General features: G+C 52.8%; 2 protein-coding genes across 2 annotated transcripts; both read left to right on the top strand.

Annotated features, from left to right (window-relative positions):
- Nucleotides 1-347: 347 nt before the first annotated feature.
- Nucleotides 348-4,829, top strand: VOLCADRAFT_107898 (uncharacterized protein; the record flags this gene model as incomplete). Its single annotated transcript, XM_002957929.1, has 5 exons — nucleotides 348-566; nucleotides 1,721-1,863; nucleotides 2,544-2,664; nucleotides 3,521-3,557; nucleotides 4,433-4,829. 5 exons carry the CDS (start codon nucleotides 348-350, stop codon nucleotides 4,480-4,482), a joined length of 570 nt encoding a protein of 189 aa, XP_002957975.1. The 3' UTR covers nucleotides 4,483-4,829.
- Nucleotides 4,830-9,983: 5,154 nt separating this feature from the next.
- Nucleotides 9,984-10,421, top strand: VOLCADRAFT_99133 (uncharacterized protein; the record flags this gene model as incomplete). The annotated part of the gene is made up of 1 exon (XM_002957928.1): nucleotides 9,984-10,421. The coding sequence occupies one exon, from the start codon at nucleotides 9,984-9,986 to the stop codon at nucleotides 10,419-10,421; it is 438 nt and encodes a 145-aa protein (XP_002957974.1).
- Nucleotides 10,422-19,970: the final 9,549 nt, after the last annotated feature.

Here is a 19,970-nt window from a genome sequence, read left to right as displayed (position 1 = left end):
ACATTACATTACATTACATATATAACATAGCTGAAGATGGCCGTACATCAGTTGCAGGCTATCGGCCATGTGTTATTATAATTTACGTGTCTTAGTTTTTAAGCAGCCTCTCGCACAAATGTGTCCGGTCGTACTTCGCGAATAAAGTGTTCGTACATCGTCCTAAAAGTCAGGAGCGAATTTTGCCGCGCAGATGCGCGCGTGCGATTCTCAAAATGCGCCTGTACAAGTGTATATAATTTGAATCCGGGCTGAGCAGCTAGCCAGACCAAGAACCGGGACGAGAAACCCAAAACGCGTTCGTTACAGTACAACTAATACGAACAAGGCACCGGGGACGTGGACATATGGTTGGGGAGAAGAGACGCCCAGCCTGCCTGCCAGAGCCCGCATGCTACTTAGTGCGGCCCTTCCAGGCTACCGTGCTCTTCCGCATTGGTAACCAGCAGGCAGCCGACGGCCTCGCTTGGGTTACTTTGGCCCCACGCCTAACCCAGCGAAACATCCCCCGTGCCTCTAAACTAAAAGCTGGCCTCTCACAAGCCAGGAAACCAAAGTTCGAAAGGGTGGGCGGGTGGGAAAGAAAGGTCGTCAAAACCACACCGCTGACCAACGGACAATAACAGCGGCAGCTAGCAGCTGTTCTGGTAAAGAGAGCTCGTATCAACCAGCAGCCGAGTCCGAGATCACCCGGAAGATAATTCGACAAGACGAAACACCACCGAGCAAACAGCAGTTCAAAATAACAACAAACTAACCGCACCGTACGACGCCGCTCTGACGCCCCTCTTCAAACCACATTTTCGGCTACGCCTAAAATAAGATTTTGAATCCGGGCTGAGCAGCTAGCCAGACCAAGAACCGGGACGAGAAACCCAAAACGCGTTCGTTACAGTACAACTAATACGAACAAGGCACCGGGGACGTGGACATATGGTTGGGGAGAAGAGACGCCCAGCCTGCCTGCCAGAGCCCGCATGCTACTTCGTGCGGCCCTTCCGGGCTACCGTGCTCTTCCGCATTGGTAACCAGCAGGCAGCCGACGGCCTCGCTTGGGTTACTTTGGCCCCATGCCTAACCCAGCGAAACATCCCCCCTCACCCAGTCGCGTCACATTCACTCCACCACTGTCCGCCTCACCGCAACGGACCGGCGGATATAGACCAGCACCGCATCAGACCTCCACCGCCCGTGCGCCTTAATCTCCTCCAGACCCACCCCAGCATTGGCAGCCGCGGTGGCCCCGCCCTTGCGCAAGCTGTGGGCCGATATCCTAGCGAGATCTAGCTTCAACTCCGGCTCGTACCCCTGCAACTCACCCAGCAACACATGCAGCCTACTAGTGAAATCCCCGCGCCGCCACACCGTGCCCTGCTTACCCGGCCCAGTGATTCCCCGTACGAAGAGCGGGGAGTGACCCTCGGCCGTCCGCACGCACTCCAGGTGCCGCTGTATGCGAGCAATGGGGATGCCGCTCTGGGTGAGTGCTGCCAGGCACACCAACGTCCCCGCTCCCTTCTGGTCCGTCTTGCTACGTACGATCTGCAGCCCTACACCCCCTCCCGGCAACTCCTCAACGCAGCCCACTGTCAGGGCCGCCAACTCGCTCCTCCGGAGCATCCCGAAAAACCCCAACACCAGCCAGCAGGCGTCCTGGGTGAACTCCGTCGCCCTCCGCAGCTCCGCATTTGCCCTGCACCGTCGCCGCCTCGACTCGTAGGTGACCGATGAGCTGTCTGCGACCGCGCTGCCGTGTAACGCCACAGCCAGCTGTGCCAGTTCCTCCGTAACACTCCCAAGGGCCACTGATCCGATCCCCGCCACCGCAAGCAAGCAAGTGGTGCAGCAGTACCAACCGCCGGGGTAGGCGCCTGGGGCGATTCCTCCCTCAAGAATTCCCCCCTCACCAAGTCCAGATTGGCCAAAACACAAACGCCACCAAGATGCCTCCTTATCCCCGAGGAGGGGGCAGATATCGCTGCGTGCGCCCCGTCTATCGCCCGACGGGGAGGGCAGCTCTAACCCGCAGCGTGTGGGGGCCCTCCAACTGGGCTAAACGTCAGCAAAACGCCTCCTTATCCCCGAGGAGGGGGCCGATATCGCGGTGCGCGCCCCGTCTATCGCCCGACGGGGAGGGCAGCTCTAACCCGCAGCGTGTGGGGGCCCTCCAACTGGGCTAAACGTCAGCACGACGCCTCCTTATCCCCGAGGAGGGGGCCGATATCGCGGTGCGCGCCCCGTCTATCGCCCGATGGGGAGGGCAGCTCTAACCCGCAGCGTGTGGGGGCCCTCCAACTGGGCTAAACGTCAGCAAAACGCCTCCTTATCCCCGAGGAGGGGGCCGATATCACGGTGCGCGCCCCGTCTATCGCCCGACGGGGAGGGCAGCTCTAACCCGCAGCGTGTGGGGGCCCTCCAACTGGGCTAAACGTCAGCACGACGCCTCCTTATCCCCGAGGAGGGGGCCGATATCACGGTGCGCGCCCCATCTATCGCCCGACGGGGAGGGCAGCTCTAACCCGCAGCGTGTGGGGGCCCTCCAGCTGGGCTAAACGTCAGCACGACGCCTCCTTATCCCCGAGGAGGGGGCCGATATCGCGGTGCGCGCCCCGTCTATCGCCCGATGGGGAGGGCAGCTCCAACGCCGGCTCGCGAACAAGGCAGGTACGACCCAACACAGGGCAACACGGAGCAGTCCCTCCCCAAAACACTGACAGGCGCACTAAGCAAGGCACGCCGCACTATAACTCGGCCTCTTCACGACACGCAAGCAAGGCCCAACGGGGACGGGGTGCACAAGTTGCCCCTTATGGAACTCACGTTGGGCAGCGACGTCCGCTTGTTGTTGGGCGCCGGCCGCCTTGATGGGTATGCCCCCAGACCCCGGCCGCTCCGGTGGCGTTCCAGGGAGGGGGCAAGCGGCGGCCGGCACCTCCGCGACCTATGCTGAAGCCGGTGCCCCACGGGCGCCTGCCCGCAAGCGCGCCCGAGCCCTGTCGACCGCTGCCTGCTGCTGGTCCCGGGGTATGGCCTGGAGTTGTGGGCAGTTTTGAAAGCAGTGGCCCCGCTGGTTGCAGATTAGGCACGTGACGTCCTCGGGGCCCTCTTGGGGGGCCCCCCCCCCCGGGGGCCAACGTGGCGGCGAAGGACCGCTTGCATCCGGACCGGCTGGCCGACTGAGTCTGTCCTGTAAGCGCCGCGCCCAGGTACGCTCGCTGCTCGGAGGAGAGAGAAGCGAGGCAGGCGACGAGGGAGGTCTTGCGCGGGTCCCCCTCCCTTGCCAGGCGGATGACCTCCTTGTAGGGCAGTAGCTGTGACATGTCGTTGAGCTGCTTCTGGGTCTGCTGCGCCTCGGATGCTGTCTTGTAGTGCTGCGCCACCTGTTTGCTTGCTTTTGCTGTCCTCTGGCCGTGATGACAATGGTCCATGGGGGTTCCTGTCCCCAAACATCTCCTGCTAGCTGTTTGTTTGTTTGCTGGGTTGCTGTCCTCATCAACTGTTGCGCCATGTTTCTTTGCAGGCGCCAAGCAGCTTTGCTATGCGGGAACTAGCGACTTGTGAGTTCAAAAGATAAACCCTTGTGTGCCAAGCCCTTGATAATTTGGTAGCCGATTAACTATCTAAAGAAAGGTCGTCAAAGCCACACCGCTGACCAACGGACAATAACAGCGGCAGCTAGCAGCTGTTCTGGTAAAGAGAGCTCGTATCAACCAGCAGCCGAGTCCGAGATCACCCGGAAGATAATTCGACAAGACGAAACACCACCGAGCAAACAGCAGTTCAAAATAACAACAAACTAACCGCACCGTACGACGCCGCTCTGACGCCCCTCTTCAAACCACATTTTTGGCTACGCCTAAAATAAGATATTTTCTTGGCGGAAAAGGACCAGGTGCGCCAGCGCGTTGCGCAGGTGGGCATGTTGGCCATAGCCGCACGCGGCATGCAGGCTGGACTATTGCGTGGATGCTTTGCAGTAACTAAAGCACCGAAAGCCAACGTCGTAGCTTGCAACTCTGGGCTCGTGAAACTGCCGCGGAAGATGAAGCGCTGGCGAAGAGGCAGTTGTATGCAGCACCTTGTTCAGAGTAAAGTCAAATTACAAAGTTGCGCAAAGTATAACATACACAAACTTAATTAAACATAAGAACAGATAAGACGTTTAGAGCCTTGTCGGTGACATGGACACCGCTGTTGGCTTGGAACAGCTATTTGCTGTGCATAGGGACGTGCCCGCGTTAGCCGTGTTGCAACAGTTCAGGATGGATTTCAGCCAGCAACAGCCTCAAGAGCTGCTGCACAACCACCGGGAATGTCTTCAGTTGGGCACGTGTAGTTTTGGTCGGCGGGGTCGAGCATCGTACGCAATGCGCACAGAAACCAAGGTGCAGCGTTCTGTAACATCGCCAACATATCCGGTACACGGTGGCAGGCTTGCCGAGCACGAAATGGAGGGGGGGTCGCATCTCACCATTCAACTAAGCATGCATGTGCTCGGTTGAATGCTCGGTAGCCTGCGAGTTTACCCCTATCAGGATGTTTGTTTGCATATCCCTCCAAGCGAGAGGGCTTGGACCTATGCTGATGTTCGTTCCAAGAAGTGAACTGAGGACTGATGCTACGGTGAAAGATTTGCACGTAAATTCGCCCGTGCAATAAAACGCCCTGTAACTCGCTTACGCTAATCTCACATTCCAATATGCCACTGCACTTTCCTCTCCAGCCTGGCCACATTCTCTTCCTCGCAAACGTACTTGGGCACCTTACAATCCAACACCATACGGGCTTTGGAAACGCGGGCAGCTGCTTCACAAGGACCCCCCTATTTGTCGTTTGCTTTCGTATTTCGTCTTCCGCTTCCGTCTCTTGCCGTAAATTTGTTGTGAGTTCCTGCAACGTGTGAGTTAGTGTTGAGACTTGCTGCATGATGGCTAGGCACGGTTAATAGGAACAAATTGTAGAATTATGGATGTGTAAACCACGTTTAAATATGGCGGGTTACGTTTTAGCAGTGTGACGGTGAGGAGTTGCTCCACCGTGTGAAATAGTGTTGAGACTTGCTGCATGTAACCGTCCTTTGCTCGGCCACTACTTCACACTGCTGATCTGCACTTAGCAATTTACCATGATTCCTCTCTTCCCTCTCCCTCCTCTTGACGCTTCACTTTATGTACAACGTTCGTATAATACAACGTTCATTATTACTTGTCCTTCATAATAATTTCTTATTTTTACTTGACGCTTCGCTTTGCCATTTTCCGGGTATCACATCCCATATGTCTGGTAGTTTTGCGTCATAAGTACTTTTGTAACCGCCTTATGCTCGGCCACTTCTTCAAACTGCACATCTTCCGGATTTCTGCGCTTTGCATTTTACCATGTTTTTTCTAATATTCAATAACACCGCACCAAGGCCCCGAACGCAGCGCCTCGTTTTACGACGTTCCTTCCGGATTGCGCAAAGAGTAATTGTGTCTCAGTCCGAGCATGCTCGTCCATTTCATCCAACATCTAGGGCAAGCCAACCACCTTTTATGTGGGCAAGCCAACAAGGAAACTAGATCAGTTATTTGTTTTTATTTTTGCCCATCAATTTTCCAGTCCGAACGGAGGAATACGTTTTAAGTCGCGGGAATAAATTATTCCTAATCTGTAAGGCGCTAAGGGGGCCTCCGGCCCCCTCAGAACCCCCCCATGAGTTAAAGTTTAGTTCGTATAAATGCCGGGTTTGGGGAATGTCGCAACGCGCACACACCACAATCTCTCCAGAAAGCTGTCTCAGAGGGTTGCAGAGATGGGGGATTGGGGGCAGGTACTGGTCAGGCGGGATGGGGAATAGGGTTGACGACGTCAGGATGGGATGTGGGGCCCAGGGCGAGGATTAGGGATTAGGCGTGCTACACTACTTTTGGGATGGGGATTGCTGTCGGGGGTGAGGATGGGGATGGGATCCCTGTCTGAGGGATGGGGATTGCAACCTTGACCAAGGAGGGGATTGGGAGCCCTGGCCAGGGATGGGGATGGGACCCTGGTCGACAGGACGGGGATTGCAGGCTTTCGCAAGTTTAGGATGAGGTCGCTGCCATAGGATTGGGAACACAGTTGGAGGATTAGAATTGGGTGTTCTGCTGTAAAATGAGGCTGCAGGTGCAGAACTTGGAATACTGACAGGACTGCAAAACAGGCCAAGGATGGATGGTTTAGTTCTCCATAGTTGCTTACATGGAAACTCAAACAAACACAAGGAAGTCCTGCTTGCAAGTCGCTTCCCATAGCTAACCAAACTCAAACACAAGGAAGTCCTGCTTATAAGTCGCGTCCCATAGCTAACCAAACTCAAACACAAGGAAGTCCTGCTTGCAAGTCGCGTCCCATAGCAAACCAAACTCAAACACAAGGAAGTTCTGCTTATAAGTCGCGTCCCATAGCTAACCAAACTCAAACACAAGGAAGTCCTGCTCCGGCATCGGCCGACTGCCCGATGGGGTCCATCCCAAGCGTTTCCACGATGACTTCGGCCATGTCCCTGGTGAAGCCCAACCCCGTCAATTTTGCCAGCTTTTGACGCTTCTGCAGAAGGTTAACACCATTGGGAATAGAACAGGCATGGAACGCGACTTGGTGTAAATGTGAGAAACGTGCACCATTGGTGCCAGTTCTTCAGTCAGACGCAGTCCAACCCCGTTCTTACCTTGTCCGGCCCATGCACATCCACACCCAGGGCACCATCGGATGCCATTCTGGAAGAGATAACAAACGGTCGTCGGGCTATTACTAGCTTGCGCTTAAGCGCAAGGAGATGGGCGTCTTCCAAGACGAAGTTTGGGACACGGGACACCTTGAATAAGACCCGAACGTAATCTGTATGCAATCTGCAGACCCTACTGGGGGACAAGTCCGCAGGAGGCGTATCAACATGCAAGACGTTATCAACAGCAAGCCGGTTTGGGGGTCCAAGTACAGCCTGTCACGCTGACTAGTTGGACAAAGCTGTATACTCTTCTAAATTATGACCGGATCCATGACCACATACATGACCAGATCCATGACTTAATGACAAACTATGACCGGATCCATGACCACATACATGACCGAATCCATGACTGGAAAACCCGTCCATGACCAAGTCATTCCCCGAGTGCACTACACTCGGGGACACGGCACACTCAGCGAAAGCCAAGCGCCTTGGCCGCCGCGGCCGCCCATCCCTTCTGCTCCTCTTTCTCGTCCTCCTCCTCCGCATCAAAATCCTCATCCACGCACGACTCATCGGTATCTCGTTCTTCGTCGGTCTCGTAGTCACTGTCACTAAAAGCCTCATCGTCACTAGCGGGGTATGTTGCTTGTACCAGTACTTCAATCTCTGGGTCAGTCGCAACCTCCTCATTATCATCCTCTCCGTATGGATTCAAATTAATTTTGCCAACGTCAGAAAACAGTCAGTCAGTCAGAAAACAGAAAAACCCTAGAAAACGAATACGTAGAGGAGTACCCATTGTAAGCGGGATCAGCTCCCCTGGCATCTCCCTGAGTACTCTTTGCCTGGTGTGACATTGGTGCGAATTGCTAGGAGGTGGGAGCTCCCCGGACCGAATCCTGTTGCGAACATATCGCACACCAGGCATGATGCAGCATACTCTTACCCCAAAGATGGAGAATTCTACCAGCTGAGTAAAATCAAAGTCCTCCATGATGGAGGCTCCATCTCGGACGGGGACTGACGAAATGTCACAATAACAAAACAAATACACAATCCTACGGGATCTCAAACAACCAAAATCCTACGGGATATGCCCGGGGGCGCCCGAGGATGTTCGCTCGAGGGGGGGAGGAATGTAAGCGGGATCAGCTCCCCTGGCATCTCCCTGAGTACTCTTTGCCTGGTGTTACACCCATCAGATGTGAAGCAACCGGGGAGTGCAAATGGCGAAGTATAAGCACTGGATGGGGCTGCCCTTTTCGGGAGCCGCAGCCGTCAGGTGGCCAACACATGCTCGTTTAGCACGTCGTAAGCTAATGCAGTTTCGTTTATGTTGCTGGGCTCTGGAGGCAAACAGAGCACGAAGGGGCAAGTACCATGTCCCCAGGGAGCAGCGGTTTTGCCGCTGCTGTGGTACTAATAGCCGGATCAAGGATGGAAAACACGTGTTATTGGAATGCCCAGCCTATAATGATATTCGTGCTGAAGAGGGATTCGACCATCAGAGCATGTTGGAGGCCATGAAATGGGAACCAGTGGGCTCACCGAAACTCAGTTACCCTTTTTGGACGCTAATCTGGGCTGATGTGCGGTGTTTCCTGTTCTCCGTGGATTTTAGGCGTTGAAGTATTGCCCCGGTTCGTATGGGTAGTTTTACAGGTATGGGGTCACGCACCCCCAACCATGTAACACACACAAGTATGCGTTCGTCGAATTCCCTTTCGAACACTATTAAAGCGACCAGAAAATCCATGCATGCGCACTCGACCAATTACAAGATGTGTTCGATCTAGCTGACTGCCTCTCAAATAGCTGTCCCTGTTGCGGGCCGGCGGGCCGGCGGGTGAGTGAGTGAGTCAACATGGTTGCTGCTGAAGCGACTTTTGCTGTATATACGGAGAGCCGCGCACCAACGAAAGCGTCTCTTCATTACCCTACATCCCAACTAACGCTCTCAACGTTCCGATGCCTCTCAACGTTCCAACACACGCTCAAACTGCCCCCGGCTTTATATTACAGTAATCCAGAAAAAATATTAATATCACATCAGCATCTCCCATTAACGTAATAAGCAGCTTAAGCAGTATCAGTAAGGATAATCCATCCTCGGGAACGCTCAATACTGCATAAATTAATATACGTTGGCGATTTGGGGCCGGGCTTTGCCTGGGTGGCAAGCGTATTAACGGCGGGCAGTGGGCGGTGGTATTTGGGCGGCCGCGCGGGCTCATGCATCCGTCCAGAGGACTTCCTTTGTCAACCGGGGAGCCGTTCGAGCCCCATGCATTCATCGTACCTGCTGTTGCTGCTTTGCTGATTGTTTAAAAAGGGTAAACATTCCTTTAGTATACGTAGACAACAGAAAGTTTAGGGAATCACGGAGATAAGGCACGCGCATTGTGCCTTCAACGAGGCACTGCTTCTCAGTGACTATATATTCAGCTATTTAGGCACCTTGGCAAGGCAAAGTTCAACCAGCCAAAGATACATGCTACGCTAATAATCTTGTTAGCTTCGTAGCTTATTGCGTTACCTTGCTTGTGCTGTCATGTATGCCTGCTGAGCCAACCTATTCAACACCACTGCAGCCGCCTATCTGATCGCTTTGGACACGTGATAAGCAACGCAAGTTAACAAACAACTTGTTGGAGCTGCAGAAAGAAAGGCAGCAGGTATGCCACATACATAAACCCACATGAACATCGCAAAAAAGGCCCAAAGCAAGCCCTTATGCACATGGTTGCACATGGTTGCGGGTGGGAGGTGCAATGGCCAGCAGGGGAAGCGGGAAAATAATAGTCTCGTCAACCCTGCCCCTTAACACACTTATTACTATTATTTATTAATATTATCATTAACACACTTACTATTATTATTTATTATTATTATCATTAACTAGGGGGGCGGCTTTCCAAAGCCGAAAAGGGGCTCGGCCCCGGTGCAGCCACTTACAGGAAAGCTATCTTCGCGCTCCGATTTATCTAGAACCTCTCCTTTGGCATTTCGATATAGAATGGATATAGCATTCAAACGCTTTTTTTTGCGGGGCGAGATATGTAAGCCACTGACTGACTGACTGACTGACAGCAGTGAACCCGGGGGGCTCGGCCCCCCGAATGGCGCTTCACGCCCGGGGCCTCGAAAATTCCTTAAACGCACTGCTAACAGCTTAATTAGCTTAATTCACGATAACAGAGCATTCTGCCTTCCTCTCACCCACCTACCTACCTACCTACCTATCTACCTACCTACTACCTGCCTACCTACGCACCTACCTACCTACATGCAGCGGATTGAGATGGCCTTCCTCCAGGTCGTTATGCGCGTCGCGCTCGCAGCTGCCGCGGGAATGATAGCTGCTGTTGGCCTGTGTGCTGTTACTGAAGCAGCATGCTCCGGAGCCCAGAGCTCTGCAGATCACCCACTCGGAGGCAGCCCAAGGTGGCACCAAGGGACGGCCGCTGCCGGCGGTGGCCAAGGCAGGTCGGAGGCGGAGGCGGGGAATCGGCGACAGCCACGGAAGCACCGCAGCAGCGACGGCCTCCAGGGTCGCTGTGCGGTGTGCATGGAGAGCGAGGCAACAATGGGCTTCCTGCACAACCATAAGGTGCATCTGTGTGTGTGCCGGGGATGCTATCGGGAGCTCTGCCTGAGGGGCAAGGCACGCCGCTGCCTCATCTGTGGCTTGGAGGCGACCTGTACAGAGGTGATCAGCACCTGATAATGATAATATGCACGACACCCTGCAGGATCAATGATGATATCCATATTGGGAACGTATATGTGTCCAATACCTTGGTACTCACTCTTGTGGTGTATGTTTGAGAGAGCTGAGCCGCGAGTAGGATGGATGGATGGATGGGGGAAGGGTGGGAGGGTGGAAGGGAGGGTGGGCTTTTAGTAAATTGAGCCTTATAACTTTACTAAAGCAGTTGGTCGAGTAATTTGGACAGATGTTGCTGAGGTTTTGACGTAGACTCTTGCTGCATTTGTGAATGTGTGATGTGACAGGTTGGTAGTTAGGTAATGTCATGGATGGAAACGCCAATCAAACCGTGAAGCGTGAGGCCTTCGGCATCGCAAGCTGAGGAGGACATGGTTGCCAGGGTCGTGGAGGACATGGTTGCCAGGGTTGCGACTGTGTTACCTTTGAACGTCCGGCGTAACAGGGTGTTTCTACTTGACTGAACACTAACTTTTAAGTATGTTAGCGCGTAATATAAGCAAGAACCGAAAGTCACAGGACGGATTCGCTCCGCCAAGGTCTGGGCTCTTGTCTAAGGAAAGAGTAATTAAACTCTGTCTCTTTGTTAATATATAAATATATTAATCATCCATCCCAGGCTCCCTCCCGAGTATATATAATACTCGTTGCTTAGGAGGCCGCAACGACTTCTGTCGTGGAGTGTCCCTTCGGACCACCTGACGGCTGGTTAGACCGAGGTGTCTGTTCTGTTAGGGTAGGAACCCTGAAAGAGTGTCAATCCTTAATTAGGAAACACTTATTAATCTTAACGTATTCATAGACTGTTCATAGATCAGTCTTAATCAAATCACGTCTTCATCGTTTTGCGAATTGGCTCTGTGACACTATAAGGCGCTACAACATCTGCCCCCCTTCCTAGACGCCTGCGTCCACGCGGTGCACAGTCCAATAGGCATCAATAAGAGATCTGTCGGGGAAAGCAGGTTCCTCAATCCAACTGTTATTCTCATGCCCGTGACCGACCCATTTCACGAGGTACCGTGTCAGGGTTCGGTTTCGGAGCTTTCGTTGATCATGATCTAGGATGCGTTCAGGTGTCCATACAGAGGTATGACCTTCAGGTTCAATTCCGACTGTAGGTCGAGGAGGTTGTACAGTGCCATCAGATCGATAAGGCCGTAACATCGATACATGGAACACGTTATGGAAACGATATTCCTCTGGAAGGGTCAATCTAGCAGCAGCAGGATTGATCATCTTCTCAATCGGGAAAGGTCCAATCCATCTAGGCATCAGCTTCTTTGAACCTTTCTGGAGGGTCAAATTCTTCGTACTGAGTAAGACTTGTTGTCCTTCAGTAAGCGACACATCACGTCGTCCTTTATTCTCTTGCTTAGTCATTCGATCTTGCGCAGCCATCAAAGCAGATTTAGCAGCAGCAAGTCTCTTGGCATACGTATCGACATAACCCTTAGGGTGTATTTCCAGTGCGGATTAAGGCCAGGGATTAACCCTCTGTCCTCCATCGATACTTGCTCAAACGGCTAAGTTGTTGGCAAACTTACCTCGCCTTTTCAACCTTTGGTTTCCTTATGGAACGAAACTATGTGGTAAGCTCGTACCAAGGACTTCCGTGCCCTAATCCCTGGCCTTAATCCGCACTGGAAATGCACCCTTAGCAACGGGAACTGCATCACCGAGTTCGAGTTGTACAGGGGTCTTAGGATGATAGCCATAGTTCAGGAAGAATGGACTAACTCCTGTCGAACGATTCTTCGAATTATTAATCGCAAATTCAGCAGGTCCAAGGTATGTCTCCCACCGTGAAGGTTCCTGATCACAGTAGTTTCTCAACATGTCTCCAAGGACGCGATTAACTCGTTCTGCCTGACCATCCGTCTGTATTTTTTTCGGTCGTCTATATCCTGAAGACCCGTCTATTAGACGAGTCATCTACAATAGTTCGTCTAAAGTCGAGTCGTCTATACATGTCGTCTATAGTCGATTCATCTATTGTAGACGAAGAATAGACGATGGGTAGACGGTGAGAGGAGTTCAATATGCTGGAGAGTGTCTGCTTGGGTTAAACCATGACTGAGTCAGTCTAAGGATGGAAAGCAGTACTCATCGCTTGCTTCACCTCTAGCCTCTTCATAAGAGAGGTCCAGAAAGCACCAGTAAACTTGGTGTCACGATCTGAGACGATGGTGTCTGGTAAACCGTGAAGCCGTACCACGGTGTCAAAGAATAAATCTGCAGTTTCTTCTGCGTCTATGTCTTTCTTGCATGGTCGTACATGCACCATCTTAGTCAGTCGGTCCACAAACACCACAAGGGAGTTGTAACCTTTTCTAGTCGAGGGCAATCCGAGTACAAAGTCCATTGAGACGCTGCTCCAAGGTCGTTCAGGAATCGGCAGAGGTCGAGAAAGACCCAGCGGTTTGCCTGATGAAGCTTTATTCCGTTGACAAAGATCGCAACATGCGACAAAGTCTGCAACGTCAGCTTTCAACGTAGGCCACCAGAAATTCCGTTCTACCAAATCAATGGTTCGATCTCGTCCAGGGTGTCCGGATAAGATATTCGTGTGGCTTCGTTCAATAATCTCTCGTTTCAAGGCGGGGTCATTGGGCACCACGATGCGGTACTCGCACTCCCCCCTTTCTATCTGAAAGAATCCGAGAGGATTCGTCAGAAAGAAACGAGTATGATCTGGAGTCTGGAAATGAGCGTCTCTTTTTGTAGCATCGGCAATACGTTGGATGAGTGGGTCCAGCGTAAGTCCCTGAGAGCGACGTGTGGTAACCGCATTGAATACCACGACAGATGCCAAGGAGGGATGGCGTGACAAATCTTCGGCGACCACGTTCAATCGTCCTGGTCGGTAAATCCACTCAAAATTAAATTGAGCCAGGAACTCAAGCCAACGGGCTTGTCTGCGGCTTACAGTCGACTGAGTCTTAAGAAAGATCAGTGGATGGTGGTCGGTGACGAGGTTAAAAGGAATGGAACTCTGTAAATAGCATCGCCATTCTCGCAAGGCGTTGATTACCCCAAGTAGCTCCTGTTCACCCGTACTGTAATTCCGTTCATCAGGGGAAAATTTCTTACTGGTAAAGGCGACCGGGCGGTCATTTTGCAGGAGTACTGCGCCAGTTCCGTTCAGCGAAGCATCTGAGATCACTTCGAAAGGCTTCGTAAAATCCGGGTAATTCAACAAAACGTCGTTCGATAGTCGAGCTTTGAGCGTTTCAAAGGCTCGTATGGCTTGTTCAGGCCATTCATCTGGTAATCTTTTCGCACTGAAGAGATCGGTCAGGGGTGCAGCAAGGGAGCTAAAACCAGCGATAAATCGCCGGAAATAGTTCGCAAGGCCAACGAAAGATCGAAGTTCAGAGATGTCCTTTGGCAATGGCCAATTTCGTATAATCTCAACCTTCTTAGGATCCATACGGATACCTTCTGCGTTCACGACATGTCCCAGATATTGGACTTCGTTCTTCCAAAAATCGCACTTGGAAAGCTTGACATGTAACTGATTTTCCTCAAGGACCTTTAACACCACCCTTAAATGGCGTGCGTGTTCTTCGGGGGTCTTGGAAAATATCAGGATGTCATCCAAATAGACCGTGACAAATCGGTTCAAGTACGGTGCAAAGATGCGATTCATCAAATTCTGGAAGGTTGCAGGGGCGTTTGATAGGCCAAAAGGCAATACAAGCCACTCGACGTGTCCGAGATGGGTTGTGAAAGCCGTCTTAGGAACATCTTCTGGAGTAATCCGCAGCTGGTGGTAGCCAGAAGCTAAATCAAGGGCCGTGAAAATCGATGCACCAGCAAGACGATCGAGTGTATCATCAATCCGGGGCAACGGGTATCGATTCTTGATAGTAATCTTGTTCAAAGCCTGGTAATCAATACACATGCGTAACTCTCCGGTTTTCTTAGTCACGAAGAGGATCGGGGCGCCGAAAGGCGACGTCGAAGGACGAATAAAGCCTTTCGCAAGCAAATCTTTGACTTGCTTCTCTACTTCCTCTCGTTCTAGCGGCGAAAGTCGCCACTGGGGTCGGAAAGTCGGTTGTGCATTCGGTTCCAACGGGATAGTGTGGTTAACACCTCGATCCGGTGGTAATTCTGTGATCGGTGCGAAAAAATTCGGAAATTCGTTGATAATCTCCACAAGGGATTCATTCTCAGTAATGTGTGGCGGCAGATCCACAGCATTAAGCGTTGGTGTGTCAGAGAGCAGGGATGCGGTTTGCTTCACGACAACAAGCAACGATCGACAGCCAGCTTCGTTCAAATCGCGAAAAGCTCTTTTCGGCGAGACGATCTGAATTGTCTCAGGTCTTTTCTCAAGAAGCGTGGCTGATGGTACATCGGAGACCGTTACGGGAGATGGCGCATTCTCCAATCGTAACGTAACCGAAAGTCCCGTGGGTCGTCTCAATCTCAAGGAACCTTCCGCGGGTCTTAATTCTGCGCGGTATCTTCTCAGAAAATTCTGACCCAAAACAACATCAGCAGACGTGGTTAACGTCGGCAGTACGAGAAAACGGACTTCGGCTCGAAATCTTCCGATGCGAAGGCGAGTTGTAGCGCCGCGCCGCGGCGGGCGGCACCCAGCGGCAGCCCAAAAATTTTCGCGTTTGGGGGAACCGCTGGATGGACACACCGGGGCGCCCAGGATCGTTTAGAGAAAGGAATCGATACCAGTGGATTGTCTTAAGCGAGATAGGATCGAGATTTGCGTGCGCGAGCGGAAGCAGAATCAGAGTTTTGTCCTGAGACCGTAGGCCCAGGTGTGGTTGTGAGCCTGATGTGAGCCGAGTTTTACTGCTTCTTGGCCACTAGGCCCAATGTCATGTTGGAACCTGGTTGGCTGTTGACAAGATAAAATGGGTGGGAGTCATCCACGCCAAGTGAAGGCGATATCCGTTACAAACTGCCTTGGCCGGTGCGTCCTGCTACCGTGCTCGGGAGTTGTATGATTGGAGTATCCCTCAGAAAACATTGGTCAGGCCGCGCCTTATATATGGTAAACGCGCCCGCCATTCGTACAACTGTCGTATGGTCAACGTAAGACGTAGCTACCCTTTTCGCGCAGCAACTGCTCATTACGCAACGGTAGCTACCCGTTTATGCAGCTCCTGGCCAGGTTCATGGCGGCCAAAGGAAACTGAGAAGAAACTAGTACAGGATATTTTTCATAGAACATTTCTCAGACCGGAGCTAGATCGTCAGACACAAATCGCCTGTTTTTACGTCGCCCGGTCGAAACATACATCGTCAGTCTTTACGCGGTGTGCCGTATGTACATGACCATTCTCAACGCGTTTATAGTTTTTAATTAACGATATGGCAATATTCGACCTCCTGCTATGCCCGGAACGATACGCAACCAAAGCCGTCAGACTCAGTTTTCTATGACTAGCTGGACGTTGCTACAGCTGTAGCGTCCCCCCCTTCAGAAACCTGGCCACCCGGCCGGGGCTAAGCTCCGATAGGGTCTTCTTTGAGCTTGCCGCTTCGAAAGATTACTGCTGCCATAAGTATTCGCTTACGTAGGCCCAACCGCTAATTTCCGTGCTGTTTTCCCTCGAAGCTCCGAATCTCCGAAGGGACGAACAGTTGCTTTACAGGGACTGTGAACGGCTGTCCGTCAGCAGTCTCAACCAGCGCCAGAGTACCGAGCGCATTCCAGTACTTAAAGAAAAATGGGCCCTCCCTGTCGGTCCCAAGCTTGTGTGAGCGCCGAGTCCATCGGTACACCTTGGTGTTTTCCACCAGGTCAGGTGCGTGTTCCAGCGAACTTGCATCATCCACCTTGATGGGAGTCTTACGTTTCTGCGCGGCCGCTGGCTGGGGTTCCAGCGAAACTGGTCCGCCAGTTGCGCGATCCGTTTGAGCAATAGGGGTGACCCGTGGGTCCGCCTCATTGTTGGGCTGCAACATAAGGTTACCGTGTCGTTTAGCATAGTCCCGCTGCTGTCGACTTTTGGCTTTTGTCAGGTTTTCCACAACCTGATCAGCCACCAGCTCTAGTTGTGAACGTCGGTGCTGCAGAGCCTCATAGTCTTCTGCACATACCTCCGCCGGCTCCTCTGACGGTAGTGTGGGATTCGGGGCGGTGCTGCGTTCAGCCGCCGTTGTAAGTTCTTTGCCGAACACACATAGCGCCGGGCTCAACCGCGTGCTATCTTGTCGGGTAGCTCTATAACCATAGAGAATTTGATAGACCTCAATGTCCCAGTTGTCTTCCTTGTCGTTGATGCATTTGCGTAGGCTTGTCAACAGTACCCTGACAAGACGCTCTGCCTGCCCGTTGCTCTGAGGTGAGTAGGCAGCGGTGTGTCGATGTGCGATTTTCTGCTCTCGTAGCAGGTGGGCAAACTCGCCATCCCATTCTCGACCTTGATCCGTCATCACCATTTCTGGCGATCCATAGCGGGTCACCCACTGTCGCCAGAACCATGATGCAGTGGTGCTAGCTTTCTTATCCGGCAGGGGTCCTGCCTCGGGCCATTTAGACCATGAGTCTACAGCCACGATCAGATAGCTGTTGCCGCGGGGTGTCTCCTTGTAAGGTCCCATCAGGTCAACATGTACTCTTCCCCACAGCGGTACCACCGGAAGGGGGCGAAGTCGTGGTTGCCGTACAAGCCTCAGCTTGCCAGGTGCACACTTCTGACACTTGGCCACGTGTGTCTGCACATCCTGTCGCATGTTCTCCCAAAAGAAACGCTTGCGAAGAAAGTCATAGGTCTTGCCGACTCCCCAATGAGCCATGTCGTGGGCCTCTTGAAGCGCTGCCAGACGTTCCTCAGGTTTGAGAACTCGCACCCGTGGTTGCTTATCCGAGCTCAGCTTCCACAGCTGGCCATTCGAAAGTTCATATCAAGCAGCCTTTTTACGTAATCTTGTCATCTCCCTCAGATTGTCTTCCCCGGATGCCGAAACGTTGACAGGAAGCTTGCCAAATTCTAAGTATCGAATCAATGCTTTATCCTGCCAAATTTCTGTAGGGGTGAGAGGTCCAGGCTTCGGCGTCTCGCCGGAGCTGTTACCACTATCTGGGGTAAAAACATTGGAATCCGGACCTGATTCGCTTTCCTTGCTTGAGGAAGACAAGGAAGGAGAAGGTGACGGGGTCAAACCCTGAGTAGGAATACGGTCGGCCATAGGGCGACCTGGGGTGGCCCGGGGGTGAATGATGGCTGGACCTCCAGCCAATCGCTGATCAGCAGGACAGGGTTTGTCCAGGGTGGGCAGGGATCGGGAAAATCGCACCCGCTTGGCTGGCGTATCGCCAGGGCCGGTAGACAGACGACGCTTTGCAGAATGTTGAGCTGGTTTGCTATTATGAGGTGGGCAAAACCATGGCCCAGCCGGTACCACAGACAATGGTGGATCTAGACACGTGGTGTGCCAGCCCAGACAGCAGAAAGGCTCATCGCAGAGCAGAAGAGTGGATGTCGGCCGTCCTCGTAGACAGACCGAACAGATCATTCCGGGGTCATCATCAGTATTGGTGCTTTCGGAAGCAGGTGGCTCCGCGTAATCTGCTAGACGTGGATTGACAGCGTGACGGCGACGGTGTTGCCGTGCGTGTTGTACTGCAGGTATCTTATCTGGTGTTCCAGATGTCAGACGAGCTGACCTATCCAAGCGTCGCTTGCCACGCGGGACCAGGGGTCTGGTTGCTTCACGCAAGGGGTTGTGCTCTGGTGTAGGCAACGATGGAGCCGGAGGCTGGTGTACAGCCACCATGGACGGCTCATCCGGTATAATGCCGCGGCTACACTCCTCTTCCTGTTCAGTTATGAGGATCTGAACCTCGGAGGTGACGGCTGCAATTGAGCATGCCAAGATGGCGGCATCCTCAAGTGGGTCCGGAATGGGGTCGATCTCCGTAGGCAAATTACGGTGGGGCTCCATCAGATGTCCCAAGCGGCTCAAACCATCCACGTTTGAATTCTTGCGTCCGGCCTTATGCATCACTTCAAAGTCGTAGGCTTGAAGCTTGAGCGCATATCGAGCCAGCTTTCCCAGAAGATCTCGAGCACGTGCAGTCCGCAAAGACCGAACCGCCATCGAATCCGTGATGAATACAAAATAAGTGCCGTACAAGTAGGGGTGAAAGTGTTTAATTGCCCATAAGGCAGCGTAGGCCTCTCCATCTGCCGCGCTGTAATTCAGCTGTGAGCCAGTCATAGCCTTACTAGCAAACTGAACGGCGTATTCATATCCTTTGTTGTCCTGCTGGGCCAGGCACGCGGCGACGGCAGTGCGGCACCAGTCGACTTGGACCAAGAACGGGCGTCGGAAATCAGGTGCACAGAGAACAGGCTCCCCCAGCAAAGCATTACGTAGCTCTTGAAAAGCGTCTTCTTCTCTTGGACCCCAGCACCAGGGTGTCCCCTGCTTAAGTAGCGCATACAATGGCTGTGCAATCAAGCCGAAGCCAGGGATAAGTTCCCGGTAGTAACCAACAGCTCCCAGCCAAGCTCGTACTTCGCGAACATTGGATGGCGACGGAAGTTCTGCAATTTTCATGACGTTGGTGGGGTTAGGTCCCACGACACCACGTATTCCATCAAGTAGATGACCAAGGAAAACCACGCGTTGTTGGCCAAACGTGCACTTCTTAGCTGCGATCTTGAGACCAGCCATTCGGAGAAGGTCGAACACTTGCTGAAGATGTCGTACATGATCTTGTAGTGTTGGGCTGAAGATAAGGATATCATCCAGATAAACCACCACACACCGTTCCCGCGGTGGGTTATCCAATGAAGCAGGGGGTGGAGGCGAATCCTCTAGTAGTGGGCCCAGAACCTTGTGCATCAGGGTAGCGAACACGGCGGCTGCTCCCTTTAGACCCATGGGCATTCGTACATATCGATACTGAGCTGTGGGCGTGGCAAATGCCGTACGCTCCTTAGAAGCCTCGTCCGCCATCGGGACTTGCCAGTAGCCCGACTTCAAGTCCAGGCTGGAGTAGTAACGAGTCTCGCCACCCGGAGGTGCAGCAATATCCAAAATATCCTGGATGTGACCTATCGGAAACCGGATGTCCTTAGTGACGTCGTTGACCCTCCGCATATCTACACAGGGCCGAAGTTCTCCGTTTTTCTTGGGAACGACTACGACTGGAGACACCCAAGGACTGTTGGACAGTTCGATGATTCCGTCCTGTAGCATCTGCCGCATCTCAGCATCAACGGTGGCTTTCTCCGTTCGTGACAGACGGTAAGGATTCTGCACGATAGGAGGATGATCTCCCGTGTCCACCTTCATGGACACCCAGGACGTAAGCCCTAGCTCTCGGTTGGTTAAGGCGAACATGTCAAAGTTGTCAGTCAAACATGCGACCAGCTGCTGGTGGTCGAGGTACTGAAGATCGGTGTTTACTTTGCTGCTTAGCAACTCGCGTAGCTCAGGGGTAGGGCTCTTGACTGGCCGAACCGCACGGGCTACCAACCCGCGAAAATGAGCTTCCTCTAAATGTCCGTCGTGATCCAAGCCGTCTGGGGCAAGGGCAGCTGGCATGTTCGCATTAAA

Source organism: Volvox carteri (assembly GCF_000143455.1).
Source record: "Volvox carteri f. nagariensis unplaced genomic scaffold VOLCAscaffold_82, whole genome shotgun sequence".
NCBI lineage: Eukaryota > Viridiplantae > Chlorophyta > Chlorophyceae > Chlamydomonadales > Volvocaceae > Volvox > Volvox carteri.
The sequence above is the reverse complement of the archived record's forward strand: the minus strand, read 5'-3'. Positions and strand labels throughout refer to the sequence as shown.